At 35.7% G+C, this 25,685-nt stretch overlaps 3 protein-coding genes and 1 pseudogene across 4 annotated transcripts; 2 read left to right on the forward strand and 2 right to left on the reverse strand.

The window, feature by feature from the left end:
- Positions 1-2,802: 2,802 nt before the first annotated feature.
- Positions 2,803-7,119, forward strand: LOC130988686 (E3 ubiquitin-protein ligase At3g02290-like). 2 transcript variants are annotated; one of them, XM_057912599.1, is made up of 5 exons: positions 2,803-3,047; positions 3,673-3,994; positions 4,396-4,825; positions 5,233-5,342; positions 6,808-7,119. In XM_057912599.1, exons 2-5 carry the CDS (start codon positions 3,878-3,880, stop codon positions 6,832-6,834), a joined length of 684 nt encoding a protein of 227 aa, XP_057768582.1. In that variant the 5' UTR covers positions 2,803-3,047; positions 3,673-3,877; the 3' UTR covers positions 6,835-7,119. The 2 variants fall into 2 exon arrangements, with proteins under 2 accessions (XP_057768582.1, XP_057768581.1); XM_057912598.1 differs by having other exon boundaries at positions 2,805-3,047; positions 5,233-7,119.
- A 2,002-nt stretch (positions 7,120-9,121) lies between these two features.
- LOC130988687 (uncharacterized) lies at positions 9,122-13,250 on the reverse strand. The gene is made up of 8 exons (XM_057912600.1): positions 13,096-13,250; positions 10,539-10,686; positions 10,342-10,461; positions 10,213-10,256; positions 10,008-10,133; positions 9,589-9,673; positions 9,453-9,509; positions 9,122-9,367 (listed from the first exon to the last, which is right to left on the reverse strand). The coding sequence occupies exons 1-8, from the start codon at positions 13,143-13,145 to the stop codon at positions 9,287-9,289; spliced, it is 711 nt and encodes a 236-aa protein (XP_057768583.1). The 5' UTR covers positions 13,146-13,250; the 3' UTR covers positions 9,122-9,286.
- Positions 13,251-18,508: 5,258 nt separating this feature from the next.
- LOC130990494 (protein COBRA-like) lies at positions 18,509-21,963 on the reverse strand (annotated as a pseudogene).
- Positions 21,964-22,191: 228 nt separating this feature from the next.
- On the forward strand, positions 22,192-24,763 carry LOC130988689 (DNA-directed RNA polymerases II and V subunit 8A-like). The gene is made up of 5 exons (XM_057912603.1): positions 22,192-22,392; positions 22,887-22,987; positions 23,504-23,661; positions 24,095-24,189; positions 24,397-24,763. Exons 1-5 carry the CDS (start codon positions 22,193-22,195, stop codon positions 24,506-24,508), a joined length of 666 nt encoding a protein of 221 aa, XP_057768586.1. The 5' UTR covers position 22,192; the 3' UTR covers positions 24,509-24,763.
- The last annotated feature ends 922 nt before the right edge of the window (positions 24,764-25,685 follow it).

Below are 25,685 nucleotides of genomic sequence, written 5' to 3' on the forward strand. Positions count from 1 at the left end.
TCCTATCAATTAAAGCCAACGACTGATTGTGGTTCTTTGTTCCCCGCGGTGTCTGAATCTGCTCTTCTTCAACAGCAACCTGTTCCAAAACCCCAACTGATTTATAATCTGCTCTTCTTCGACAGCCACCTGTTCCAAAACCCCAAACTGATTTTCAGTGATAATCTGCGGTCTGTGAGCTTGGGCAGTCCTATTCTGGTCCCAAGATTTAGGCTTCCAGTTAGGTGCCCTAACATCCTTGGCAGCTCCCTTATTAATTATTTCATTGTCTTTACCCAGTGGCATGTCTTTGGCCTTCCCCTTCCTGCTGTCCTCCTTGTAATTGTTCTTCATTCTATTGCAGTTATCAATAGAATGTCCAGTGATCTTACACTTAGAGCAGAAGGCCGGGAGTTGTTCGAATTCAAATTCGACGTGAAAGGAACGTTCTTCCCCGTCAACCAGCAAAGCCTCCGGAAGAGGATGCGAGAGATCAATTTCCAACAAAATTCTAGCATAATGACCAGCAGCACCAAGTGCAGAAGCCCCATCAACTTTAATAGGCGATCCCATCGCCCTTCCAATACCCGTAATGACATCCAGAGTCCAAAATTCTAAGGGCAAATAATAAATGCGCATCCAAACTTCACAAAGTGAGGAAATTTCTTTATAGGGATCGAAGAATCTTACCCATTCGCGTAATCGCATGGTTCCGAAAGGTAACTCCCAAGAGGTGCTTTTCTGAACTAACGCCTTGTCTTCAGCGGTATTAAATTTAATAGTGTAGAAGCTCTTTCCCATGGGGATGATTTGCCAATCATTGTCAAAATTCCAAGCCACCTGAAGATCACGTTTAAGATCCGTGAGGAGACGCGGCTTCTCTCCTTTCCTAAGAAGAAGACGACCAATTAAAGCATGCTCAAATTGATTTATCTTGGGCAGCAGATGCTCTTTTGGCACCCTAAGCGTTGGTATTTCACCAGAGAAATCCGGTTGCAGCGAAGTGAAGCGATGAATAAGCACATCCGGCGTACGTTCAATTTGTCGGGGTCTCCTCAGAAGCGAAGCAAAAGAAGTGGTGCTCGGCCGATGAAGCTCCGTCGCCGATGCATTCTTAGTATTGTTTTCATTGATCAAATTCGGAACCCTAGTATTGGATGTCGTCGGCGTAGATTCCTCAGCCACACCCTTAGTAGATTCAGCAGCAAATTTCTCTTTGTCGTGACATTCTCCATGGCTATGACTAGAGAAATTATTGGAAACTTTCGGCAGATTCAGCCCTGACTTATCAACCATTATCGACAAATGTTGTTGGTTGATTTGCATGGTTGGCGTCGATGACTTGCTCGTCGACGTTGGCGGCATCGGTTGGTCGTTCGACGGCGTGCCGGCGATCTCAGCAAAGAAATCCATTTTCCTGAAGGGAGCGGACCTTCACCAATGGCTGCAGGGCGGAGGCGGAGGTGGCGAACGCCGGGTGGCTGGGCCACCAGAAACACCAGCCAACACCCACAACCTGGGTCGTCTGGACGGACGAGCCGCGCAGAACTCTTCGCCGGACGCTGCTGAAGCCACCGAACTCCTGGAAGTCGCCACTGCTGATGCTGCTTGCTGCACCGGATGACTGATCTTCGTCGATCTGGTGGCAGCGGCAGACCGGAGAGGAGCGTGGCCACGCGCAACCGGAGAAGGCGGGGCGCAGCGTTGACTGCGATTTCTCACCGGAGAGCCGCGCTGCTGCTGCTCCTCTTCGACCAGGAGGCCGACGCTGCTGTGCTGCACCGAACGCGTGATCTTCGCCGGTCGTCGGTGGTGGCGGCAGACCGTAGATCGGCGAGCTCTCTCAACTGTTGCTGGATCGGCGATGTGGCGAATCGGCGATGAGGCTGGATCTCTCTGCTGGATCGGCGATACTGCTCCTGGATCGCTGCTGCTGCCCAATCACCGCCTCGACTCCGCTCCCCAATCGCCGCCGTTGACGTGCGATCGCCTCTCTGCTGCTGCTGCTCGGAGAACGCAGCACGCGGAGGAACACGCGGAGGAGAGCAGCAGATGGCCTCGGGGTCGGCGGAACCGGGTGTCACGCAAAGCAGCACGCGGAGGAGAGAAAAGTCTACAGTAGCTCCACTTGAGAGAAAAGTCTACAGTAACTCCACTTCCAACAGCAAACCCCCGAGAGGAATTAATATTTTATAAATTACACAAGATGGGTAAGTAAAAAAAGTCAATAAAATTCTCAAACCACACTTGATAAATTCAAAATCCTAGATACCAAAACATTTTTGATGTGCATTGAATAAATCTATATTTATATGCAATATATTGTAAACCCCACAAAATAAATAAGCCACATTTGTTAAATTCATATTCCTATACAAGTAGCTAGCAAAACAAAATGGTTAAACCATACTTTAAAATTAAAAAAATGACAGGTTCATATCTGTATAAACTTAATGAAAGTGGAACATGAGATTTTGGCCGTGTACAAATAATTCCTCTCTTCGTGTCTATTTAATTTAATTTGTATAACGGCAACCTTTTTACAATGTAACACTAATAATGTTTTTATAAAGATCTCAAACACAACCTCACATTTATAAATTAAACCACCTTACTGCACATTGTCATAAAAAATCTCAAATTTTGAACATTTCATATATACATCTTTTTAAGTCTCGTAATTAAATTTCTCTCATTTTACGTTAGAAGTTAGAACCAAAAGAAAAAAATGTACTAGTTTAATACTAGTGGCACAATTTAATATCATTAATTAATGAATTATTGATGCTAATAAATAAACGCAGTAGATGACGATAGATAAATGCAATGAATATGACTATTCTACTTCACCCACCACCGCGGTAAAGCGTGGTCTTTCATTAACGCGCTTCATTCACATTTTATCTCCTTTTTTTTTCCACATAAAAAAATAGAGGAAATTTTGGATAGATGCATTAAAAAAATAGATCAAATTTGTACAATAATACAATTTCGGAGAATCATAACGCCTCGGATTTCTCGGCTTCTCTCTCTCGCCAGAGTAATCATCTCCTTTGGAGTTCGGATTGGTATTTCTTTTGACATCTTTGATGCTCTTTTACACTTGCGTTAGAACTCTCTTTTTCTTTTAGTCTTTTTTCTTTTCGAAGAAAAATTATATATTGGGATTAGTCGTAACGTATAATCTGTACTGGTTTTTCTGGGTTGAAGGAATCAATTGAGGATTGTTTTGGGCTTCAAGTGTTTTTGTTTACCTTTGCTTGATTTTGAAGAAAGTAGAGAGTTAAGGACTGTTCATGACCGCTACTTACTTTTTGAAATTTTGATGTTTCAATTTTGCTTTTTTGTTTTAAATGTTACACTGTTACTTAAACTAAAGCTTGATCATCCAGGAAAGGCAATTCTTTTCCACAATTGAGTTCATCTTGATTCTTGCTATTGTCTGATTACTCAACTTTCTGAATTTTGATGTTTCAATTCTGCCTTTTTGTTTGAGTGGTATATTATTACATAAACTGGAGCTTGAATCCAGAAAAACAATTCTTGTTCACAATTCAGCTCATCTTGATTCTTGCTATACATATGTGCGTGTGTGTGCGTGTGTGTTGGGCCTGTTTGTTCGCATGATAAGGAAAACTGATGCCGTTTATCTTTAAGTTCTGGTAGTTTTGAGTTTTTCCTATGTTCTTGCAGGTGAAAATACACATTTTGATTTTGTATAACTGAGGCATTTGGATTTTTTGTGTGTGGTGGAGGGAGGCTGCTGGTTCGCGAAGTTAGCTAAGCTTCTGCGAGCTTGGGATCCTCTCTCATTAAGATTATGATATGAGGTCTTGATGATTCTGTGACTGCATCTGGTTTGTGAAAGGAATTTTGTTGATTGATTAACACTGTGATCATGGGTGCTGCTTGTTGCTGCTTAAGGGATGACTGGGAAGATTTTGCTAACCCGAACAACTCGATTTATAGGAACTGTATATGCCTCCATTGCTTCGTTCAGAATTTCTTGTATCTGGTATGTGTTTCTAGTTCAATGTTGCTAACTTGCTTGCTTTGTTAAACTACCAATGATTTTCTTGAAACTTTGGTCTCTCATTAGAGTTGCTTACATAATCAATGATGCTTTATTCATTGGACTAGTTATGCTACTGCAACTCCTAATGTTGTGTATTATCAAACTTGCTTCTTTATGAATGTAATCAATAATTCTTATGAGCCCAGAAAGAGAAACAGAGGTAAGGAAGATGGATTTTCAAATTGGATTTTTTGTCTTTTGGAATTTTGAAACTTCATATCAACATAATATAAACATTTTGGGTTTGGCTGCTAATATTGCTTGTATGTTTATAGATTTGCTTCAAAAATGGTTAATACATCACTATTTGAGTATTGAATACCTATTATTGGATTCTGCAGTATGCATCACTGTTTCACAGAGGAGAAGAACGTGCCTTACCATCGTCCTCTCAGGGGACAGCTTCTTTGAGTTCTTCAGCATCGATTGATAACTCTCTACCTGATATGTTTCGCCCTCCTCCAAGACCTCTGCCTTATGACGCAGATCCAAGATATTTTCGCTTGCAGCGTGATGGCCTGGTCTCTCGAAGGGAGAAAGGGTCAAGCCATGCACATGAGGAAACTGAACCGCTGCGATCAAGCGAAGTTGATGAAGAATCTGAATCTGTGAGTACCAAAAGCAAATGGAATGAATTTACATGTGAAGAAGCGTCGAAAGAGTATAATTCAAAATCATCACTAAAACTCTCAACAGCCAAACCAGCAATAGGATTTGCTCATATTTATACTTCATCAGAAGATGAAGATGTCTGCCCTACATGCCTTGAAGGTAATATCGTTTCCTTCCATTATCTTTAAATCGATTGTTTCTGCGCCATTGAGATATAAAAACTTTATTAGGTGTTGTCGAACTGAGTCAGTTCACCTGTGTTTCAGGACAGTTCCATCTTTCTGTATGGTGATCTATTGTAATGGTATAATCATTTTTACATATAATCCCTCTGCAAAATATTTGATTTTTCCGTGACTTATTTTGTAAAACATGCATACTTGACTCGATCTACCATAACTGCAACAACAAAAAAAGTAGTCCTCTTTTAGATCTCGAATTCCACTCTGATTCTCGGACGTTCTTTCTTTGCTGGCCTGAGTGCATGAGTATTGTATTGTTAAAAAAATTGGTCGCATGATTTAAGATACCATAAATCTACATTCTAAGCCATCTTTTTCTTGCAGAATATACTAAGGAAAATCCAAAGATACTTACACAATGTTCTCACCATTTCCATCTTGGTTGTATATATGAATGGATGGAAAGAAGTGATAACTGCCCAGTCTGTGGCAAGGTAATGCCTGATCTTTCCATTTTATTTCTCTTAACAGTCAGTTGGTGTTGGCATTATTCATTTTCTTGGCTGTTTTAATATTTCTGTACATAACATATGGTTTTCATTTATAAGAATGATCACTAACTATGCCTTTTATGCATTTGTATTTGCCTGTGTTGGGAAGGACTGTAAGGTTGTACTGCTAGCAATATTCTTTCAAATGTGTAAAGGGGGCCTGCATGTTTTATGTGGTATGAATGTCAGTTTAGGGCCCAAGTAAAGTTTTCCTAATTAAAAGCTGCAACATACTGTTTTTCTTTTTTTGGCCATATTTTTCTTTGGTTAAGTTAAGAGTGTCATTGATTAAGAAAAATTCCAGTATCATTGGTTGTAACTCATTTTTTCCCAAGGCTTCTAGCTGGATAATTATCATAAATTCCAAATGCATGAAGAATGCCCGAAGTATTGTTCTTAGATCTTCATTTTGATCGAACGAAGAGGGTTGTTTTATGAAGTATTTCCTTTGTTTTCTAAATTTCTGGCTTTATTGTGACCATTTTGTTAAACATGATATTGTCCCTTGATGGTTCTGGATGTGAAGTTCTTGGTTGGGGGGTGAGGGGCGGAGTAGACAAGAGTTAGAAAAGATTTACATATAAGGGAGATCTATACTAAATCCATAATTGTGGAGTTCTGGAAAGAAAAATTGGAGAGATTTTTTGCTTGTCTGCGGGTTGTGAATTACGAATTGCTTCAGTCGGTTCAGCCAACTTTGCCCGTAGTGAGACCAACATAATCCGATAAAGCTTATTGTGTATGTTTGCTTTGAGTGGTAGCCTGTATAGATAAAAATAATATAGTCGAATCCACCATATACTTTGATGTATCAAACAAAATTGAGCTTGTTGGATACTTGGATTTGTAATCATTCAAATGCTCAATCCTATTTATTGTAAATCCAATCCATCACTGAAGGTAAATACCCTCTTAAATATACCACATGATATCTGGACATTGGTGTTCTTGGTTTTGTGGCTATCTGATTTGAATTTCACTGTAAATAGAAAATTTTGAGGTTTTATATATATAGGCACATATATAGGTTTTATGGGTTTTTAGATGAGGTGAGAATGGCCTTTTTAAGCGAGAACTAAACACACATACACAACCTTCATTAGTTGATTGTCAATCTTTTGCATGTGTTACATTTATTTGTTCATTCTGACCATCTTTTGTTCCTAGATTTTGTGTTTGTGCAAATGTTGTTAGTTCTCACCAAATGGATGATTCTCACTCCATCCCATCCCGGTTTTATGTATTTTGCATGTAAGATAAGAATCGTTCCCTGTCTAAAATTCTTCAAAATTGTGATATTGGTCTCCGGACAACTTCATCTCCCCCTCGTCATCATGTAACATGAGCGCTGATGTGTAACAAGAGCCTGCAACTAGCTGAATATAACATTACTTGTTTGGATTGGTAGGTGATGGCATTCGATGAGACGACCTGAAGTAACTGGTCGTGGATGAAACCTACCACCTACAACACAGAAGAATACAGCTGAACCTCAAAAAAGTGTAAAATCATTGTATATATGCTGATGTGTAGCCAGAAATGTGTGATGCCTCTCTCTCTATATATATATGCTGATGGTGTTCAGCACAACAATTTAGTAGTACATCCATCATGTTCTTGCAGATACTTGTGTTACCGTGCTTGTATTTTTCACAGCTGCCATTTTCATTTGTTGGGGAAATCCCTATTCAATTGGAGCACATATTTGCTATTTGGATTATCTTGGAGTAACATATTTGTGTTTGTGTATTTGTCTGCAAATCTCATGAAAGAGAGAGACGGAATAGAGCAAATCCAGCAGCACATATTTCAGTAGGGTGTGTGTACAAAATGAATTTCAAATTGATTGACTATCTCCATTCCCAATCCTACCCAATCGTTTAAATAATAAAATATATTTATTTCTTTTGAAAAGGACTATATATACTCCATTAATGACATTTTTCACCTTTAAATTATATTATCTAATTTTTTGTTGTTATACTTGAAAGGTTTGTAAAAATTATTTTATATTTTAAATACATAATTGCAAATGATACAAAATATGTGAGAGAAAATTTTGCGAGAAAAATATATGGGAAAATAGAGAATCAGTTTGTTTGTTTGTCAAATTATAACAATATTAAGCTTTATTTATAAAGAAACTTTTATATGAATTCTAATATTATGCATTTCAAATCTACCTAAAATACTTGGGATGAGATTCACTGTCCCATATTATTTTAAAAGTATTTAAAAATAAAATTTATTATTATTTTTTTATTGAGGGGGAATTTATTAATACTATAAATTATATTTAATTTTTATTTCAAAAAATTAAATTTTTTAAAAAGTATATACAATGACTTTGAATTTATCAACATATTATTAGCTAATAAAATACCCTAATTGATGGAATAAATTCTAGTTAATAATCATAAAATTAAACTAAAAATATACCAAATTGAAAATGAAGAAAAAATATAGTATAATAAAATAAATAAAATCGAAAATGAGACATCAAGTGTGGTACACTGAATCTCGTATCTGTTTCTCTATATTTCTCAGCTTGATTTATTTCTTTCCTGCTTTTTTATTTACTTAGTTTTAAAATAAAAAACTCTTCATTTTGATTTTCCAGATAGAGGATTATAGTCTAGGATAGGAATTGATTTTAATTAGTCTACGTGGAATATGACCTTGCTTGCTACTGTACACAATTGCACTCGTGCACTTGCAGTGTGTTAAGAAATTAGCGAACACATTCTCCCTGGCGTCGAAACCAATATTTTCCCTCGAATTGAAACTAGCTTCATCTATAGGGCAATTATTCCACATACATGTGGTCATCAGATGGGGGATCCTCTGTCCCACTATTTTGTGTGTACCACCATGTATCACTCTTAATTTATTTATTTTATAATTATTTTTTATAAAAATAAAAAATATTATTATATTATGAACTCTAATTAATATTTATCACTGAAAATTGAAATTTTAAAAAATTATATACCCTAACTTTGAATTAATGAACCCAAATAATTAATTATTAATTCAAATAAATATAAAAAAAATAATTATAAACCCTAATTAGATGAATGAACCCTTGTTAATTATCTTTTTATAATATTAAAGCATAATAAATTAAAATTGAAGAAAATATAATTTAAAATTATAATAAATTAAGAGTGACACATGATAGTACACACAAAATAGTGGGACAAAGGATCTCATGTGGTCATTTGTCAACAAATGAGTCGATTATTATTTGATGGCTTAGATTGGATGGCCGACCGAAGTCGTGATCTCTTGATAAACTATTTTCATTTTTGCTTTCTCCTTTCTTTAACCTTTGTATATCCTATGAATTATTGCTTTGTCCTTTTTTTTTTTTTTTTTCTTAGGATCCGTTCTCTTTAATTGTAAATTTATCATGGAAAAATGAGGAATAAATAAAAAAATTTCCTTTAAATTCTTCCAATCTTTTCCCTCATTTCCTACTTGATCATTACTCATTCCTCATTTTCACTATAAAGGAGTGATAATATTATCCCTCCAAAAATGATGTGATAATATTGTCCCTCCTTTGTTGTGAAAATGAGGATGAGTAAGGATCAAGAAGGAAATGGGGGAAAATAAAAGAAGGATTTAAAAGGTGAGAATTTGGTTATCCCCCATTTTTCCATGATAATTTTACAACCAATGAGAACGCACCGTTAATCTTTGTATATCTTCTACCAATATGAATTATAAAAAAATCATTGATGAAGATAGTCTTATAAATGAAGGGCGACAACAACAGAAGGCGACATATTCCTCCTTTATTACAACTCATACACTAATTAACAGATGAAACTTTTTTAATACAACAACAAACACATAATACGCCTCCAACTGTAAACCAGACGCTAATCGCTAGCAGCAGTCTGAAATGCTCTTAGGAAGACCTCAGGAGGCTGCCCTCCACTCAACTGCTGCTTCCCATTAATCTGTCACAATATGTTTATGTTATTTAACACTAACTGGAAAATAAAATGCATTATTAGGTTATTACATATTTGAAGCAGGACTTACCACATAATGAGGGACTCCATTAATATTGGATTGATACTTCTTCAGTTCCTCATTAATCTAAACAAAAAAAAAAACCAAAGCAAGTTGGAAAATGCATGAACTAACAAGAGAATTCTTCCGCAGCTGGAAAATTTACCTCCTTCAGCCCATTGCTCGGATTTGCAAGAAACTCCTCTGCTCCTTCCACTCCAGCTTTGTTAGCACTTTCAACAAGAAAATCCCTTCATTTGCAAACACACAATGCAATTTAGTCTGACAACTTCAATTTCTTCATTTTACATGATCATACTTTATACTATTATACATCCCTATATAAGAGAGTATCTAGTCAGTTCAATAAGAAACAACGGCGTCTTGCCACGAAATGGCCTCCAAAGCAATAAAGATGCGTTTTCTTTGATTGCAAATTTATCACATTTCAGTGATCCTCACCTTTTTCTATCACATACTCTCCATGGTGGAAAAATATGAGAAATTATCATCACATCAACAATATTCCATAATAATATAATCATGAATTAGAGTGAAAATAACATAAAAATAATGTCACCTCACCTGTCACCTATGTATTTCCCTTGTGTTAAGTAACCATGGAATAGCTCTTGAACAAGTTTGTGCTGCTTATCTTGGCCTTGCTTTCCAGCAAAGTAGATTAACCTATGGCTCTCCACACTACTTCCCCTGCAATTGCATGTACGAGAATGAGATTACAACTGAAGCTCTGAAACTTAAAAGTTATAGCAAATGTAAATCAGCTTACGTAAGTCCAGACATGTCATAATCCAAGCCAACACCCTCAAAAACCTACATAATCAAGAAAACAGCTCTATTTAATTATAAGTAAATGATGACTAAAGCAAGTAACAAAGGAGCAGAAGTGGAACTTAACCTCTCTCATTCGAGCTGTTATTTGCTCGGCTCGAGGGCCGAACTTCTTCTCGAAAACTTCCTTCTTAGGAACGCCTTCCTTTGGCGCAGAAGGGTCCAGCAAGTAAGGATGCCATTTCAACTGCATACGTATGAGCTTAAAATTAGTTTATGACCTCAATTTTGGTGTGTTTTTATTTATGACCAGAATTTTGAAACCTGAAAAGAGTATTTATGATTTGAGGAAGCAATAGCTTTGTCTAGATTCTTCTTCCCCACATAGCACCAGGGGCACACGCTGTCGGAGGTAATGTCGATTTGGATGAGTTTCTTGACGCTGCTGCTGCTGCTGCTCATCGTTGTGAATCTGATAGACTCATATATTTATCTATATTATTATAAGTTGGAATAATGAACTCATAAAGAGGTATACCAAATTAAACCTCTTTGTCAAATGTCTATGGCGGCATACATGCAAAGTTTTCAACATTATATATACATGGAGTACATATTATGGTAGTCTTTTTTCATCTTATTTTAGGATATCTGCACTGGAAGTTTTGAAACTGGACTAAATCATTAATTAAGAGCTTTTACTTTTGATAATTAATTTAAATAAATAAAATAGTATAAGTTTAAATTAAATTAAATTTAGAAATATTAAATGATGGAAAAGGATGTTACAAAAAGTAGTTGTAATTAAATCACTAATAAAGTCATTAAAAAAGTGGACCATACATGATTAAAGCTTAATTATCACTTTCTTAATTTTCGTGCCGAAAAAAAATCACTACTTTTATTGGGACGGAGGAGTACTTAAGATGGAGTAGTCCAAAAGCCTTCACTACAACAAAAATTGTAATAGAAATTATTGCAAAAAAAATTAAAATAAAAAATCAATTTTTGCTTAAAATCAATTTCGTAGTTTGAAAACCGATTATATAATACAACCAATTTCTATTTAATAAAAGTATGATGATAAAAAAACGACTTTTTACTATAGATTTCTATTTAGAAAAAGTATGATGATATAAAAATGACTTTTAACTATAGATTTCTTTAATATGGTGTCTTACATTTATTATGAAATCAATGTTAGTTAAATCATATTATACCGGTTTAAAACCAATTTTTTTTTTTAAAAAAATCAAGATTACGAAAATAAAAAAAATAAAGAAAATCAAACTTTGAAAACACGTTCAGCGCCCTAGCCCAACAACAGTCGCTTACCACCTTTTTTCTCAAATTTATACTATTAAACTAATTTTAAAAGGATAATATTAAGAAAATTCTAATAACAAACATAAAAATATTCAACTATATGTCTTATGAATATTAAATAGTATATATACTAGTAGGAGTGGTAATTCGGTTCCGGTTATTCGGTTATAACCGTAACCAAATCGGAATTTCGGTTAATCGGTTAATCGATAACCGAAATTGGCCAGTTTAGTCCGGTTATCAGTTATTAAGTTTTAAATATACCGGTTATTCGGTTTAACCGATAACCGATCGGTTAAATTGAATAACTGATTAATTAACCAATTAAATAATAATTAATACATATATTTATTATATTATAATATTTTATTTAAAAAATTTAATTTACCTTTCCTAGGTCTAACCTAAATATAATTTGGATGAATCTTGATTTATTGCGGCACCAAAATTGAATTATATGTTGAATATTAGCCCACATTCATAATTGGTGTAAAAACTACTTATAATTATCTTGCAGCAATTGAATCCCTCGTCAAACTCTAGCATATCACAAATAATACAACTTTTTATATATGAGGGTTTTTTTTTTGTGATAACTATAGATTCCACTATGATTAGCTATGTTAAGGAAAAGGTGATTTCTACTCGAACCCATTCCATAACTTGATTTTCAACCTCTCACCTTTACATGGGTGAAGTGAATGTCACTAGAATATTATCTCTAGTTTTCTCTGCAGTAGCTAGGATGTTCTAGTACAATTTTTTATTTTTCTTTCTCCTTTTATCCTTGTTTCATTAAAGTAGAAACCAATTAATTACTTGCAGAATTTTCTAAATTGAAACTTGCATGCAGTTGCTGGATTCTTGTTTAGGACAGTGGAAGTTGGATTATCATTAAATCGGTTAATTCGGTTACCTATTTCATGGTTAATTGGTTTCGGTTAATCGAATCGGACCGATTACCACCCCTATATACTAGTAAAGACATCTTAGAATTTCGAAACTCCCATATTTCTTTTGCTTTTACATTATTAAATTATTCACGAATAGAACCAGAGAGCAATTTCATACAGGGAACAAACCGGCAAAATTATCATTTATATGCTATCTTCGTCCACGAAAATATATTCTAATTTGTTATTTACATTCGTTTACAAGCACTTATTTTAATTTATTTTAAAAATAATCTCATTGACTATAATCCTCAATATTCCACATATTTATATATACATAATTATTTTTTCTTAAAATCCGTGTCGACCTCCTAGAACTTATTTATGTGGACGGAGGAAATATATAATAAGATCGATAAACATTACTTTAAAATAAACAGTTTTATTTTTTATTTTATTTTGAAAGTACATCGAATAAATCATTTGACTTTCAAAAACTGAAACCAAAAACATAGGAACCAAAAAATATCGAGCGGGAGCAGAATTATTGAAGAAAGGGAAACGCATACTTGAGAAACTAAAAAAAAATTGGAGATTGAAGATGAGCGCAAGATTTAAATTCAAAGAAGTAGGAATAAATATAAAATAGAGTTTGTACTAACCTGGAAATGAGGTGAGGAATTTGGAGATTGTTGAAATAGTAGAAACGCATACGAATTTAACTAGACACATATTGTTGTATTTTGCAGACAAATATGAATATATAATGGACAACCTCTAAAATTCAAACCGACTAGAAGTAGTAGCACTGACTATTCAGCCATTTCTTTATTTTCTAATGGAGTTGTATTAGTTTGAATATTGACTATGTAATATTCATCATGATTCATGACACATGGTCAAATCTAGGACAAAATAATTAAGGCATTTCACTGTAAATTCCATGAGCTTTATTTTTTGTTCAAAATGTTTGGATGATATATATAGGAATCGCTCGTCTTTCTGATCATCAATTCGCCGACGTTGCTGACGGTGAATTCGAAGGTGAGGGATGATCGAGTTTGACGAGGCTAGCTGCTGCAAATGTTGAATCCTATAAAAGAGGTTGAGCCGATAATGGATGCATTTGTGAAAACAAGTGGGTGCCTATTCTTTTCCCCAAAACTTCCATATGTGAAACTATGACTCTTCGACACTCTGTTTTCAGGGATTTTATTGAATAAACATTGATCTACAGATGATTGTTTCCTGGGAAGCCCAGGCTCTCATCATGCTTCCTCTTTTATTATTGCACAAGACACCTTACCTCCTCTAGGATTGAGGTATTTAGGGATTGTGAGACTGAATGTACGGATTAGACGAGTTTTGACTAGACCCGATTTGAGGGGCGTGACCAGACCCGATTTGATGAAATTCATAATTGATCAATAAGATGAATGTTCTTTTTTGGAATAATCATTAAGATGAATGTTAATAGATTGTATAACGATCGAAATTCAAGTTCAAACGCTAAATCAGTCCAACAGCAGCGAGGGTGGGCGGCGACGGGCCGGCGCTGGGCAACGGCGCCGGAGACGGAGTCGAGAGGGGAGACTGGAGAGAGTCGAGAGGCCGCAGGAGGCAGAGAGATCAGATGAGAGAGAGAGAGAGAGAGAGAGAGAGAGAGAGACGAAACTAGGGCTTGGAGTTTTTGGGGGTTAATTCCTAAAATTCCTAAATAAAATTATTTAATTTTAATCTTTACATATTGTATTGCGGGTATGCGGGTACCCGCAGGTATACCCGAGGGTACCCTCTACCCGCGATTTTTAAGAATTTGATACCCGCACCCGACCCTCTTCTTCAATTTTGCGGGTATCGGGGAGGGTGAGGGTATACCCGATACCCGCAACCCGAATTTACAGCCCTAGTAGCCCCTAATTATTGGTGTCATTCATACATGCCGCATCTACTTGTATTTGTTGACGATCATGGCGGAGAGCGACGACATGGGTTGAAGAGGCTGTAGTTGACCACTAGCAACCCTGGTTGTCGAGGCCGCGGCCGGAACTCTAGTGAGCCGCGAATGGCCATGAACTTGCGGAACTCGACCCATACCTATCTTAGACTAGCAATAACAACGACCCAAATCAAGAAGGTCGACCAAACAGCTAGGATATTATGAATTAAAAAAAAAAAAACATATTGGTCTTCAATTATAAAATTCAACCGGCCTTGGTCTGGTCTCCAACCCAAATGAGACCTTGTGGTCTCTTTCCACTTTACATAAAAGATTGTACATGTGCCACAATTTGATTAGTTGTACACAATTAATTTAAATATTAAAATAAAATCTTGATTTTTTATATACTTTATTAAATATATAGGGGTGGGCTAGAATAAAAACACTCTTAAGTGTATAAATATAAACGTTTCTTAATGTACGAATTTTATGAAGAACACGTATGAATTTATCCAACAGAGTTACGAATTACGAAAAATAAATTTTTGTTACATTTGAGATTCGAACTCAGGACCACGAATTCATCCAACAGGGTTACGAATCAACTGTAAATCTTGATGATCTAAGGGCTGAAAATCATTTATATTTTATACACTTAAGAGTGTTTTTATTCTAGCCCTCCCCTATATATATATATATATATAGGGGAAATGTCACTTTATGTCCCATCGTTTGGCCGAATTATCAATTATGTCCCAACTTTTTGATAATATCTAATTGGTACCTAACCTATCAACATTTTTTTAATTGTGTCCCGTAAAAAAATTTCAAGCGGCCGGAAGATGATGTGGAATGCCAGAAATTTATCAGGTGGAATTTTAAATACACTTGGAATTTGCAGCATTATTATACTTAACAAAAAAAAAACAAATATCTATGTGGCAACAACATATACAAAATCCTAAAACCAAAACAGAAATCGATAATAAAGTGGCGGTGGAGATGTATTTGCAGAATAAACAGAAATTGAAAATCAAAACTGAAGAAGAAGAAGAAGAAGAAGGGCCCGTTCATGGTGAAATCTTTTCAAAATTTAAATAGCATAATCAACTAGATATTCACAAGTCAAACCATATAATATGGCTAAGCTATTATCTACAAGAATCAAGAAACAAAAATCAAGATTTAGGGCGCCGTTAACAGCCTACCAGGGAGGAATGAATCGCCGTCGCGCAAGGTGGAAAGATGGGCGAATCGATTTCTTCGAATTTCTTTAGGGAAAGCTTCGTCTGGGAAAGCTAAAGTCATGCCCTCCTTCGAATTCTCTCCCAAGTTCTTCAACCTTTTGAATGGAAGGAGTGAAAGAGTGCCTAAGCTTCGAATTTCCTACTTGGATTTGGGATTTTTGTTCAAACCCTGATGTGGCGTGGCTTTAGATGCCACATAGATATTTGTTAGTATTATTTTTTTTAAGTATAATAATGCTGCAAATTCCAAGTGTATTTAAAATTCCACCTAATAAATTTCCGGCTTTCCACATCATCTTCCGGTCGCTTGAAATTTTTTAACGGGACACAATTAAAAAAATGTTGATAGGTTGGGTACCAATTAGATATTATCGAAAAGTTGAGACATAATCGATAATTCGGCCAAACGATGGGACATAAAGTGACATTTACCCATATATATATATATATATATATATATATATATTGATAATTTCAAATTTTGCATAAATAGAGACTTTATTTGTTACTCCCTCCGTCTAGGGGTGAGCATCGGTTCGGTTCGGTGCAAAACCGAACCAAAAACTCAAAATCGAAAATCGAACCGATGCTCAAATTTGGCACCGAACCGCACCAATCATAGGTGCCAAACCGAACCGTAACCGAATTGAAAAAACCATCGGTTTCGGTTCGGTTCACCGAACCGATGTAAAATTTCACGTCTGAAGAGGGTCGCCGGGAAACTAGAAACTGGAAGAGGGACGTCGCGGCGACATGGACTGGCGGAGGCAGGCGGGGACAGCTGGTCTGGGCTGGAGTCGGCGACGAGAGAACGGTCGGACGCCGGGCTGGAACGGGAGAGTGGGAGGAGCCGAAAATAACTACATAATCCATTTTCAACAATAACACCACTAAATCAACAATATTTCAAAGTTCACTAAATAGATCTGCAATAACAATATTGAAGCTAAAAAGGGGAAGCCGAAAAACTTACCATGAGGGTAGGCCGCACCAGAAGGGGAGTCTGGGCTGTTGGCGACGCGGAGGAGTGGCGGGTGGCAGGCTCCAGCGGACGACGACGGCAGCGGGACGGGGACGGCACACGGCAGTCGCGCGACTCGCGCCTGGGCAGGGGCTGTCGGACTCGCCTGGGCAGAGGACGACTGACGCGGACGGGGACGGGAGCGGGCCTTGCGCCGACGATCGCCGGACTGCCGGAGCCGGAGGGCAGGCCGCAGAGATGGCGTGAAGAGCGGTAGAGAGAGGCAGAGGCCGCAGAGCGGCGGGTAGTTGCTGGGAGGAGAAATTGAGAGTGAATTAGGGTTTATTTTTAGGTTATATATTATAAAATAATTATATATAATAAAATATTATATGTATTGGTTCGGTTCGGTTTAAAATCGAACCAAAAAATCGAAACCGACACCGAACCGAAAATTTTCGATTTTTGGTTTTCAAAATCGAACCGAAAACCGAACCAATAGAATTGGAACCGAACCGCACCAAATCGGTTTGGTTCGGTTCGGTTTTCGGTGTCGGTTCGGTTTCTGCTCACCCCTACCTCCGTCCACAATTTAAAGACATACTTGCTCTTAATTTTTTGTCCAAAAATTAAAGCTTTATTATGTTTTTTGTACTTTTTACTCTTCTTCTTTTCTTACATACTAAAATTTCATATTATTATTTACATATTTAATCTATTTTTTATTTCTAAAATCTCATCTTTCTCCATTCACAAAATCTCTTGTACACCCGGGTACATGATATATTTTTATATATTGTTTAATTTTATTTTTTGACATTATTTTTTATTATTATTATAGCTACAATTTTTTTTATTATATGTAACTTTTATGCTTAAAAAACATATAATAATTATATAAAATTTTGTGGTTGGGTGGTTGAAATGGTCGCAGATAAATCTCTCAAAATAATGTAGTTGGGTTGGAATGGATATTGATGATGTGGAAGAGAGAAAAATCAATTAAATATTGAAGAGGTTGGATGGTTGGGTGATTGGAGTGATTAGTCTTAGAGGAAAACAACGAAACAATGAACCGGTGGTATTGCAAAAGGCAATCTGGCCTGCTTTTGTTTTAAATGCGACCGGCGATGTGTTGGAATTTTAGCATGATGCGCACCTGCGCGATATCTAGGAAATTGAACAAAGAGGGTGTTTGGCTGAGCTTATAAGCTCCTCAAAGCTTATAAGCTCCTCCAAAGTGTTTGGCAAAATAAGCTCTCACACAGCTTATAAGTTCAAAAAATAAGCTCCAAGATCTTATAAGCTTCCCAAAAAATAAGTTCTCCTACCCCAACTTATTTTTTTATAATTTCATATGCAACAATCATTTTACAAATATTTTTCAACTATAATTTATTTTCATTATATATCATTCAAGTTCATTTTTCTTCGATTTTGTCTCTCTAAAAAAATATTTTCTCTCTCTAGCTTATAAGCTTAATTATTCAAACATTTTGACAACTTATAAGTTCTTAAAAATTACTCCCTTCGTCCCTGAAATAAGTTCCTCTTTTTCGATTTTGGACGTCCCTCAAATAAGTTCATCTTTCTTTCTTTCTATTTTTGGACAACTACCCCACCACTAATAATACTTTATTTATTCTTACTTTTCACTTTTTCACCACTACCATTTTCCTTAAAACTCGTGCCGTCTTCAAAGAGAAACTTATTTTGGGGACACAAGGAGTATATCTTATAAACTCTTGAAACATCTCATAAGCTACCAGATCTCTTTAAATTGAGTTTAGCCAAACACCCTCAAAAGTCAAAGGTGACGTGACGGACACGGTGGGACTACTGTATTTAAAGAAGCAATGGCTTTATTGGGCCTGATGGAGATGGAGTTATTTGGGCTTTTTGGGACTACTAGGGTTTGGGTGTCTATAAAAAGACGCAGCAGCGCCTTACGCCAAATAGCAAGCGGCGGGTGGGGATGCGGAAACGGCAGAGATGAGTCGTCGGAATCTTTCGGTTGGGCGTCGTTGTGAAAAGGCTTCTCTTTTCGCCTTAGCCTTTTCCAATGCCGCCCATACCGATGGCTTCCGATCTACTCTCCCCTTTCCTCCCCTCTCTCTTGTTTTCTGCAATCATCATTTTTTGTGATGATTTATATTTTCAATTTCAATTAAGATTATCTCCAGATTGTACTTCTTATATTTATGGTGATTTTTTTGTTAGATCTGTATGTCGGATTGGGTCTGAAATCCCAGATGGTTTAGCACGAACATGTGCTTGTTTTTTTGCTTACTTTATTTAAAAATTTTGTTTCGATTGCTTGTGCTGAAATTGTTTAATTTACGTCATTTACACTGTTGGGAAACAAGTATTATATGAAATTTAAAACCATTTGCGGGAATATCAAGTTGGTGTACTTGAAGAGGAGTGCTTTCTTTCCTTATCGAGTATTTTCGAAGCAGCAAGGGACAAAAGTTTGTGTTCCATCCTTGTTCGTAAGAAAACCAAGATTCAAGCTGTCAAGGCTAATATTCCTTTCCAAGGAGCATCAATGAATCTTTTTCCTATGTCGTCTACATTTTTGGAATATGAAGTTAACAATTACAAATGAGATGAAACTCATGACGGCACGTTTGACCATATGAGATTTTTGAAAATTGTTTTAGAAACCCTAATATTTATACAAATTAGATAATTGGGCGATAATTGGAGAAGAAGTGGCGGCGAGAATTAAAGAAGTGGTCGTCCAGCAGCATTTGTTGGATCCTGACCCCATGAACCAATCACCCCTCCTTTGCAACAGTTTGCAATCTGTTGGTTGTAGGGAGTTCCGGGCAATAGGTCCACGACCGTCGGATCTTTCTTGCAGCAATGGGGGGCATTCCCTTTATACTTTGAGCAATCCCCTTGCTCTGTAGTTTGGCCTCCCATCATGCTTCATATCACCTCCTTCTTCGCCCACGTCCACCCCAATGTCCAACCCGGTGATTGGATGTGACGATATTGTTGGAAGTTGAACATCGTTACAACAGCCTATCCATTTGGAGATATAAGAACAAGCAGTAGAATGCTAAATCTTCAACCAAATCAGATAAGTGGGAACATATATACATCACAGAAAGTCATGACATTTAGTTGAATGAACAAAATTGGGGAAACTTAAGACATGACTGATGTTATACAATGGGGCAATGCAATAAGCAAGATTGAAGATTCTATTGTTTGAGATTAGTAACAACACTTACCACATAGCCATCGGGTGTCCAAGTGATAACATCCCATTTTATTGTGATATTTCCATTCGGATCAAGTGCATCATAAGCTTCTGGGAGGGGATAAACACAAGGTGAGCTTCAAGTAAAAACTTTTTATTGCCTGAATTCTTGCACCCAACTTATAAAGTGAAAACACAATAGGATATGTAGTTTTAAGATCAACCATTTTTTATGTCCTAAATTAGGAAAAGACTCTGTTTTCAAGATCATAGCAGTCTTAAAGTTTACTTGATTTGGGAACATAAGAAAGATCTAAAGTTATTTGGAGCAACAATAGGAAATACTTGATGTTTATGTCTTATTATTATAAAGTTTCAAACTGTTGATCTTTCCCTCTACAGAAACAAGACAATCTAAAGCTCCGTGCACAGATAGAGTTCCAGTTTTTTCTTATGGAAAAAACAGTTTCGTTAAACTTAAAGAAAATGTTGATCAAAATCCCATTTTTCAAGAACTCAAAGATCCATGCTTCATAACAATCAAGAAACAAACTTTTTCCTCTTTTTTCATGCTAAAAGCTCCAATCACTCGAAAATACAATTGTTGAAGCAAAATTCTATAGATAATCACCTCTAATTAAACCAACTACATTAAAGTATATATATATATATATATATATATAAAAGAACTTTTAGAATTGAAATTATGCTCCATTCTAAACCAACAAAAAAGGGAATGAGAAGCAAGAGAGAAAGAACAGCAGAAAAATGGTGGGAGTTGTGAATTTGAAGCAGAATTCCATAGTTGCAGATTCTTCGTGGAGGAGAGAGAGAGTGAGTGGCTGGCAAATATATAGCGGCTGCAAACTCCGCATCATTCAGATATGCTCGTGACGGCGGAAGGACAGGAAACTGTAATACCGACTTCTATGGACCTCATCGTATGGCCCAGGATGTCCTAGAATGGGGAGTGTCGGTGAAATGCCTTGTGGAAGAATCAGTTCAGGCTCGGGGGCTATCACCGGTGGAGACAGCTCCAAGGATGCCTCTAGTGATTCGTCGAGCATGGGTGCTCCAACCTGCATAAATGTCAAGAAAAAGGAAAAAAGTTCATTCATTTTTGAAATTGAACAGTCGGCTAAAAAAATTAAGCGGTGTTTATTGTTTTAGTTTAATAGTATAAGGTTTATAATGATAAAATAATGTATTTCATCTAGTAAGTGAAAGGCTATAATGAAAAAGAAAGGAGAGACTAATGAAGACCATTTGTAATGATTTGAACCAAGTTATATATAAGGGTAATTTTATTTATAGTCTTCGTTTTGCTCGATCTTTTCAAGGGTTTTTTTTTTGTTCTTTTTTTTTGTATAAACCTCAATTTAATAATAATAGTATAACCTCTATCTAAAATAGTTATAATTATAAATTTATCATTTTATCCTATATTTCATAGCATCCAAATTAAATTAAATTTGTAATAAATTAAGTTTTATTTAAGTAAATCTGAAAGAATAAATACGAATAACTCCCAATCATAATATGAAAATATTTATAGCCCCATATCATAATATGATTTAAAAAATGGTTAATTACGTGTAAATACACCAACTTTGGTCAAAATTCATTTTTGACGGAAATTTAGAAAAGTTAAATAAAAAAATAAAATTGATTAGTTGTTCAATTTTGACTCTGATAAGCCACATAGATGCCGTGTAGACGTCACATAGACAATATGTCATTTTCAGTAAATGAAATTGGAGTAAAAATTGAACAACTAATAATGTTCGTGTATTTTATTGAATTTTTCTAAATATGCGTCAAAAATGTATTTTTGTCAAAGTTTGTATATTTACATGCAATTATTCCTTAAAAAAAATGTTTATACATGTACAATCCGTGCAAAAACTATACAACCCTCAACTCAAAATTCTAAGAACCACATAAAAAATTACTCAAATATCACAAACTTCAATATAATCAGAGTCTCCACAGACACATACAGAGAATCCATTAACGAAGTCAGATCATCTTCAACATTAATTTCAAGGTTCAGATGTTGCCAGGCAGTTTGAAGTTTTGCCTTGTCCGTCTGAGTGACTTGATGGCTTGAGAAACCTGTTTCTTAAACTTTGCAAGATTTACATTTGCATAAACGTGTTTCTTTATCATATCATGATAGGGAGGTATAAATATTTTTATATTATAATTTAGAGTTATATGTGTTTATTTTTTAAAATTTATTTAAATGAAATTATTATAAAAGTTAATTTAATTTGAGAGTTATAAAGTATAGAATAAAATAGTATAACTTTTTAAATATTTTAAATTATTATTTTAAATATAGGATTATAAAAAGTAAAACGGGGCTAATCGCCCTATAGAGAATCAAAGTTTAATTATGAGAAGCCCAATTTCTATTTATTTAGGGCCCATATTTGATATTAAGCAAGGCCCAACTCTCTTGTTCTTTTTCTCTCACTGTGTGCAACCAAACTCATCTTTCTTCTTCAATTTCCGGCCGACCGCCGCCTATCGCATCTCGCCGTCCTCGTTACGCGGCCACCTCTCGCCGTTTGCGCGTCTCCATCCATCCGACATGTATGCCCTTCTCTTTCCGATCTTTACTAAATTATTTAGTTATTTATAGACAACCAAGTTTTATGTTTTGGTTCCAAAGGTTGTATTTCAATTTCAAATTGAGTTTGGAATTGCAATAATTGTTTTCCTGTTATCAATTCTGCGGTATCATCTTTTCAGTATGAGTACAAATTCATCTCCAACTAGTATGGAGAAGAGTTGACATACGGTAGCAAAATTTTGGGAGAAATGGGTGGAAAATGTGATAGGATTGTTCTTGGGGAGAAAGTGGCAAAATTGCATTTTTTTTCCCAACTATTCAGCTTTTTATATATGTAATAGATAATAGATTTTGACCAAGTTTTGTAGTATGGCCATTTGTAATGAAGATCTCGATGCAAATGTGTTTATTTGCTATAGTATTCAATAGCAGCTACAACTTATAACTCGCACTTGTGTAACATATAAGTGGTTTATTTCTTGATGTCAAGGTTTGTTTTGCTTTTACTTTGTAGATTCAGCTTCTTCTTGGGTGTAGTAAAGATGGTGGAGACGCTTTTTGAAGATATATTTCGCATTGATGCAATAGACCCCGATGGAAAAAAGTTTGACAGGGGTATATTTATTTTAAGTTCATCCTTTTTCCTACTCGTATTGCAGTTTCTTGATTTTAGTGGCCAAAACCATATGGATTTTTAGTACTGCCAACGATCCCATGCAGTGTTTAGAGGAGACAAAACTGAGTACAAACGCCATTTTACACAACTTTTCTCGAAGTTGCTTGATGTTGCTATAGCAATAAAATGTGACTGAATTTATGATTGCTTCTAATTTGCCATGTTACAGCCACATTGTGGTGCTGAGGAGTTCTATTTGATATGCCTTGTGGAACATAATTTTTTAAAACATTTAGGAGCAGCATGTTTCTAAAAGTATATTAAGTACCATCTACATATGTATGTTTGTTGATGCTGTTTTGATTCATCGCGCCTGATGTGGATGCAATAGTTCCATAAAATGTTGACCTATCTTATTTGTTTTTTCCTTGCAGTAGTCCTGAAATGTGACCTATTGTTGAATTTTTCAACCTTGGACATGTTATGACTCTTATGTGTTGGTGCTTTTTCTTTAGTCTCTCGCATTTCTGCTAGGAGTGAGCAGTTTGACATGCTGATGCACCTTGATGTCAACACTGAGATTTATCCTATGCGTGCTGGGGAGAAGTTCATGATGGTATTAGCATCCACTCTGAACTTGGACGGAACGCCCGATTCTGGTTACTACACTCCGGTAAAATCATGAACCGATATGTTTTGAGTTCACGAGTTTTTGCAATTCATGAGGACTTGGACTCTTTTTAATAGTTAATTGGGCGAGGGAATGACCAACTAGTTGTGGAAATAAATGTTTAGATATACACTCGCACATTTGTGTAAGCTCCTGGTTTGATGTCAAAGTATCATTAGTGGCTAATTAAGTTGAACATCACGAAAAACTGGTCCGAGTATAATCATGATGTATTACAGTTAGCTTGTTTTTCGATTTGTGGGATTTTACGAATTATGTAGAGTATGCATTGCTTAACAGCTTGATGTCTATGTAATTGGTGGCGATGCTTTCATCATCTTGACTTGATCGAAGGAGCTCCAAAAGCAGTGTCTAATTTCTCCAAATCTTTGTAATATCGAATGATTGTCAATTCTTATCTACTCTTTGATTTCAGGGTAACAAGAAATCACTTGCAGACAAGTTCGACTATGTCATGCAAGGAAAATTGTACAGAATCTCCGAGGAATCGAGAGAGAAGCAAGTTAAGGCGTATGTTTCCTAACCATGTCCTCATTTCCGTTGTCCTTAACACACAGTAGTTAGCCTAACATAATATGTGCACAATTCACGTCAACGAGGTTGGGGGGCGGGAGTTCATTTGTATCTTATGTTGGTTCTGTGGATTTTGTGGCTGTCTGTTTGAGCATTGTTGTCTCGGTTACTCGGTGTATCATATTTGTTTCCGTTTGGCTCCAGGGATATTTATGTCTCGTTTGGTGGACTTCTGATGATGCTCAAGGGGGACCCTTCCATTGCTGCTAGATTTGAGCTTGATCAGAAGCTGTTTATTCTAATTAGGAAGGTGTGAATTACAGAGCAATGGAAATGCCTCAACTTTCACAAGGGCAAACTTGTTCAAAACATGCTCTTGGCTAACTGTATTCGGCTTTAGATTGGCATGTAGTGTTTATGTGAGGAGCTTATTAAGGAAAAGAATGATTATATGTTAACGTAACTTGTGGATTATTGTGTGAGCATTTTCAACCACTTTCTAAACATGTGTTGTGCAATAACTTTCCCTGGAAGGTTTAAGCTGATTCTATTTGAAGATTCTCCTTTTATATTCCCTCCGTCCCAACTAGCTTTATCAATATTTTTTTTTGAAACGTCTCAATTAAGTTGATCAATTTCCTTATATGAAATAAATATAAAGAAAAAAATATCAAATTACCAAATACACTTAAAACATTAGTTTCTTACATTTTGTGTTGAAAAGAAGTTGATCAATTTAGACAGCCAATATGTAAGACAAGACAAGAATCGAAGATCAAGGGTCATTGGAGCGCAACAAGTTGTTTATTTGTTCGTTTAACCTTATGTCATACGATTGTTGTTTTCTGTGTTGAATCAATATTCTAGGAACATTTAATAGCTCGATTTTTAATCTTAGGCAGTGAATTTATAAAGGTTGATCACTAAAAGATCATGTAATGTACTTTGTAATGTTGTTAAACATAATAGATTTGTAAGAGTAATGTTAACTTGAATGTTAATAACATTCAAGCTAACATACAACGGAAATTAAATAATACAACCGTGATTTATTAGCACTTTTTTATGCTAAAAGACCACAGGTTTTTAGCAGCGTTGTCTTTTTAGCATGTTCTTAGTTATTTTACGACAACGCTTTTAAAAAACACATGTTAAAGAGCTAAAAAGGTGTAGTCATTTATTAATTCAATTTTTTAGGCGACTTTTATTAATTCAATTAATAATTAAAAAATATTACAAATTTTGAAATTCTAATCTACCCAAATCGCGGTTCTCCCCCAAAATCACGATCAGGCTCTCCTAATTTAATGTTATTTGTGGTAATTTGAGATACTAAATTATTTTATTACTCCATCCGTCCCACAAAATTACCTTTCTTTAATGTCTTAAAATTTAGTCGAATTTCTTAACTAAAATTATAGTATTAAAGTATTTTTTTAACTAAAATAATCTTATTAAATATTTGTAAAAAAATAATACTACTATGTAAATAA

The sequence above is a fragment of the Salvia miltiorrhiza genome, chromosome 6 (genome assembly GCF_028751815.1).
Source record: "Salvia miltiorrhiza cultivar Shanhuang (shh) chromosome 6, IMPLAD_Smil_shh, whole genome shotgun sequence".
NCBI classification, from domain to species: Eukaryota; Viridiplantae; Streptophyta; class Magnoliopsida; order Lamiales; family Lamiaceae; genus Salvia; species Salvia miltiorrhiza.

What these genes read in the sequence shown, in the direction of transcription:
- LOC130988686 (XM_057912598.1), top strand. Translation starts at nt 3,878, where the DNA reads ATGGGTGCTGCTTGTTGCTGCTTAAGGGATGACTGGGAAGATTTTGCT. An exon ending in TTCAGAATTTCTTGTATCTG is followed by an intron (nt 3,995 to 4,395) that starts GTATGTGTTTCT and finishes TGGATTCTGCAG; the next exon opens with TATGCATCACTGTTTCACAG. An exon ending in CTGCCCTACATGCCTTGAAG is followed by an intron (nt 4,826 to 5,232) that starts GTAATATCGTTT and finishes TTTTTCTTGCAG; the next exon opens with AATATACTAAGGAAAATCCA.
- LOC130988687 (XM_057912600.1), bottom strand. Translation starts at nt 13,145, where the DNA reads ATGCGTTTCTACTATTTCAACAATCTCCAAATTCCTCACCTCATTTCC. An exon ending in TAACAGCTCGAATGAGAGAG is followed by an intron (nt 10,257 to 10,341) that starts GTTAAGTTCCAC and finishes TTGATTATGTAG; the next exon opens with GTTTTTGAGGGTGTTGGCTT. An exon ending in CGAGCAATGGGCTGAAGGAG is followed by an intron (nt 9,510 to 9,588) that starts GTAAATTTTCCA and finishes TTTTTTGTTTAG; the next exon opens with ATTAATGAGGAACTGAAGAA.
- LOC130988689 (XM_057912603.1), top strand. Translation starts at nt 22,193, where the DNA reads ATGAGAAGCCCAATTTCTATTTATTTAGGGCCCATATTTGATATTAAG. An exon ending in CGTCTCCATCCATCCGACAT is followed by an intron (nt 22,393 to 22,886) that starts GTATGCCCTTCT and finishes TTTACTTTGTAG; the next exon opens with ATTCAGCTTCTTCTTGGGTG. An exon ending in AGAGAGAAGCAAGTTAAGGC is followed by an intron (nt 24,190 to 24,396) that starts GTATGTTTCCTA and finishes GTTTGGCTCCAG; the next exon opens with GGATATTTATGTCTCGTTTG.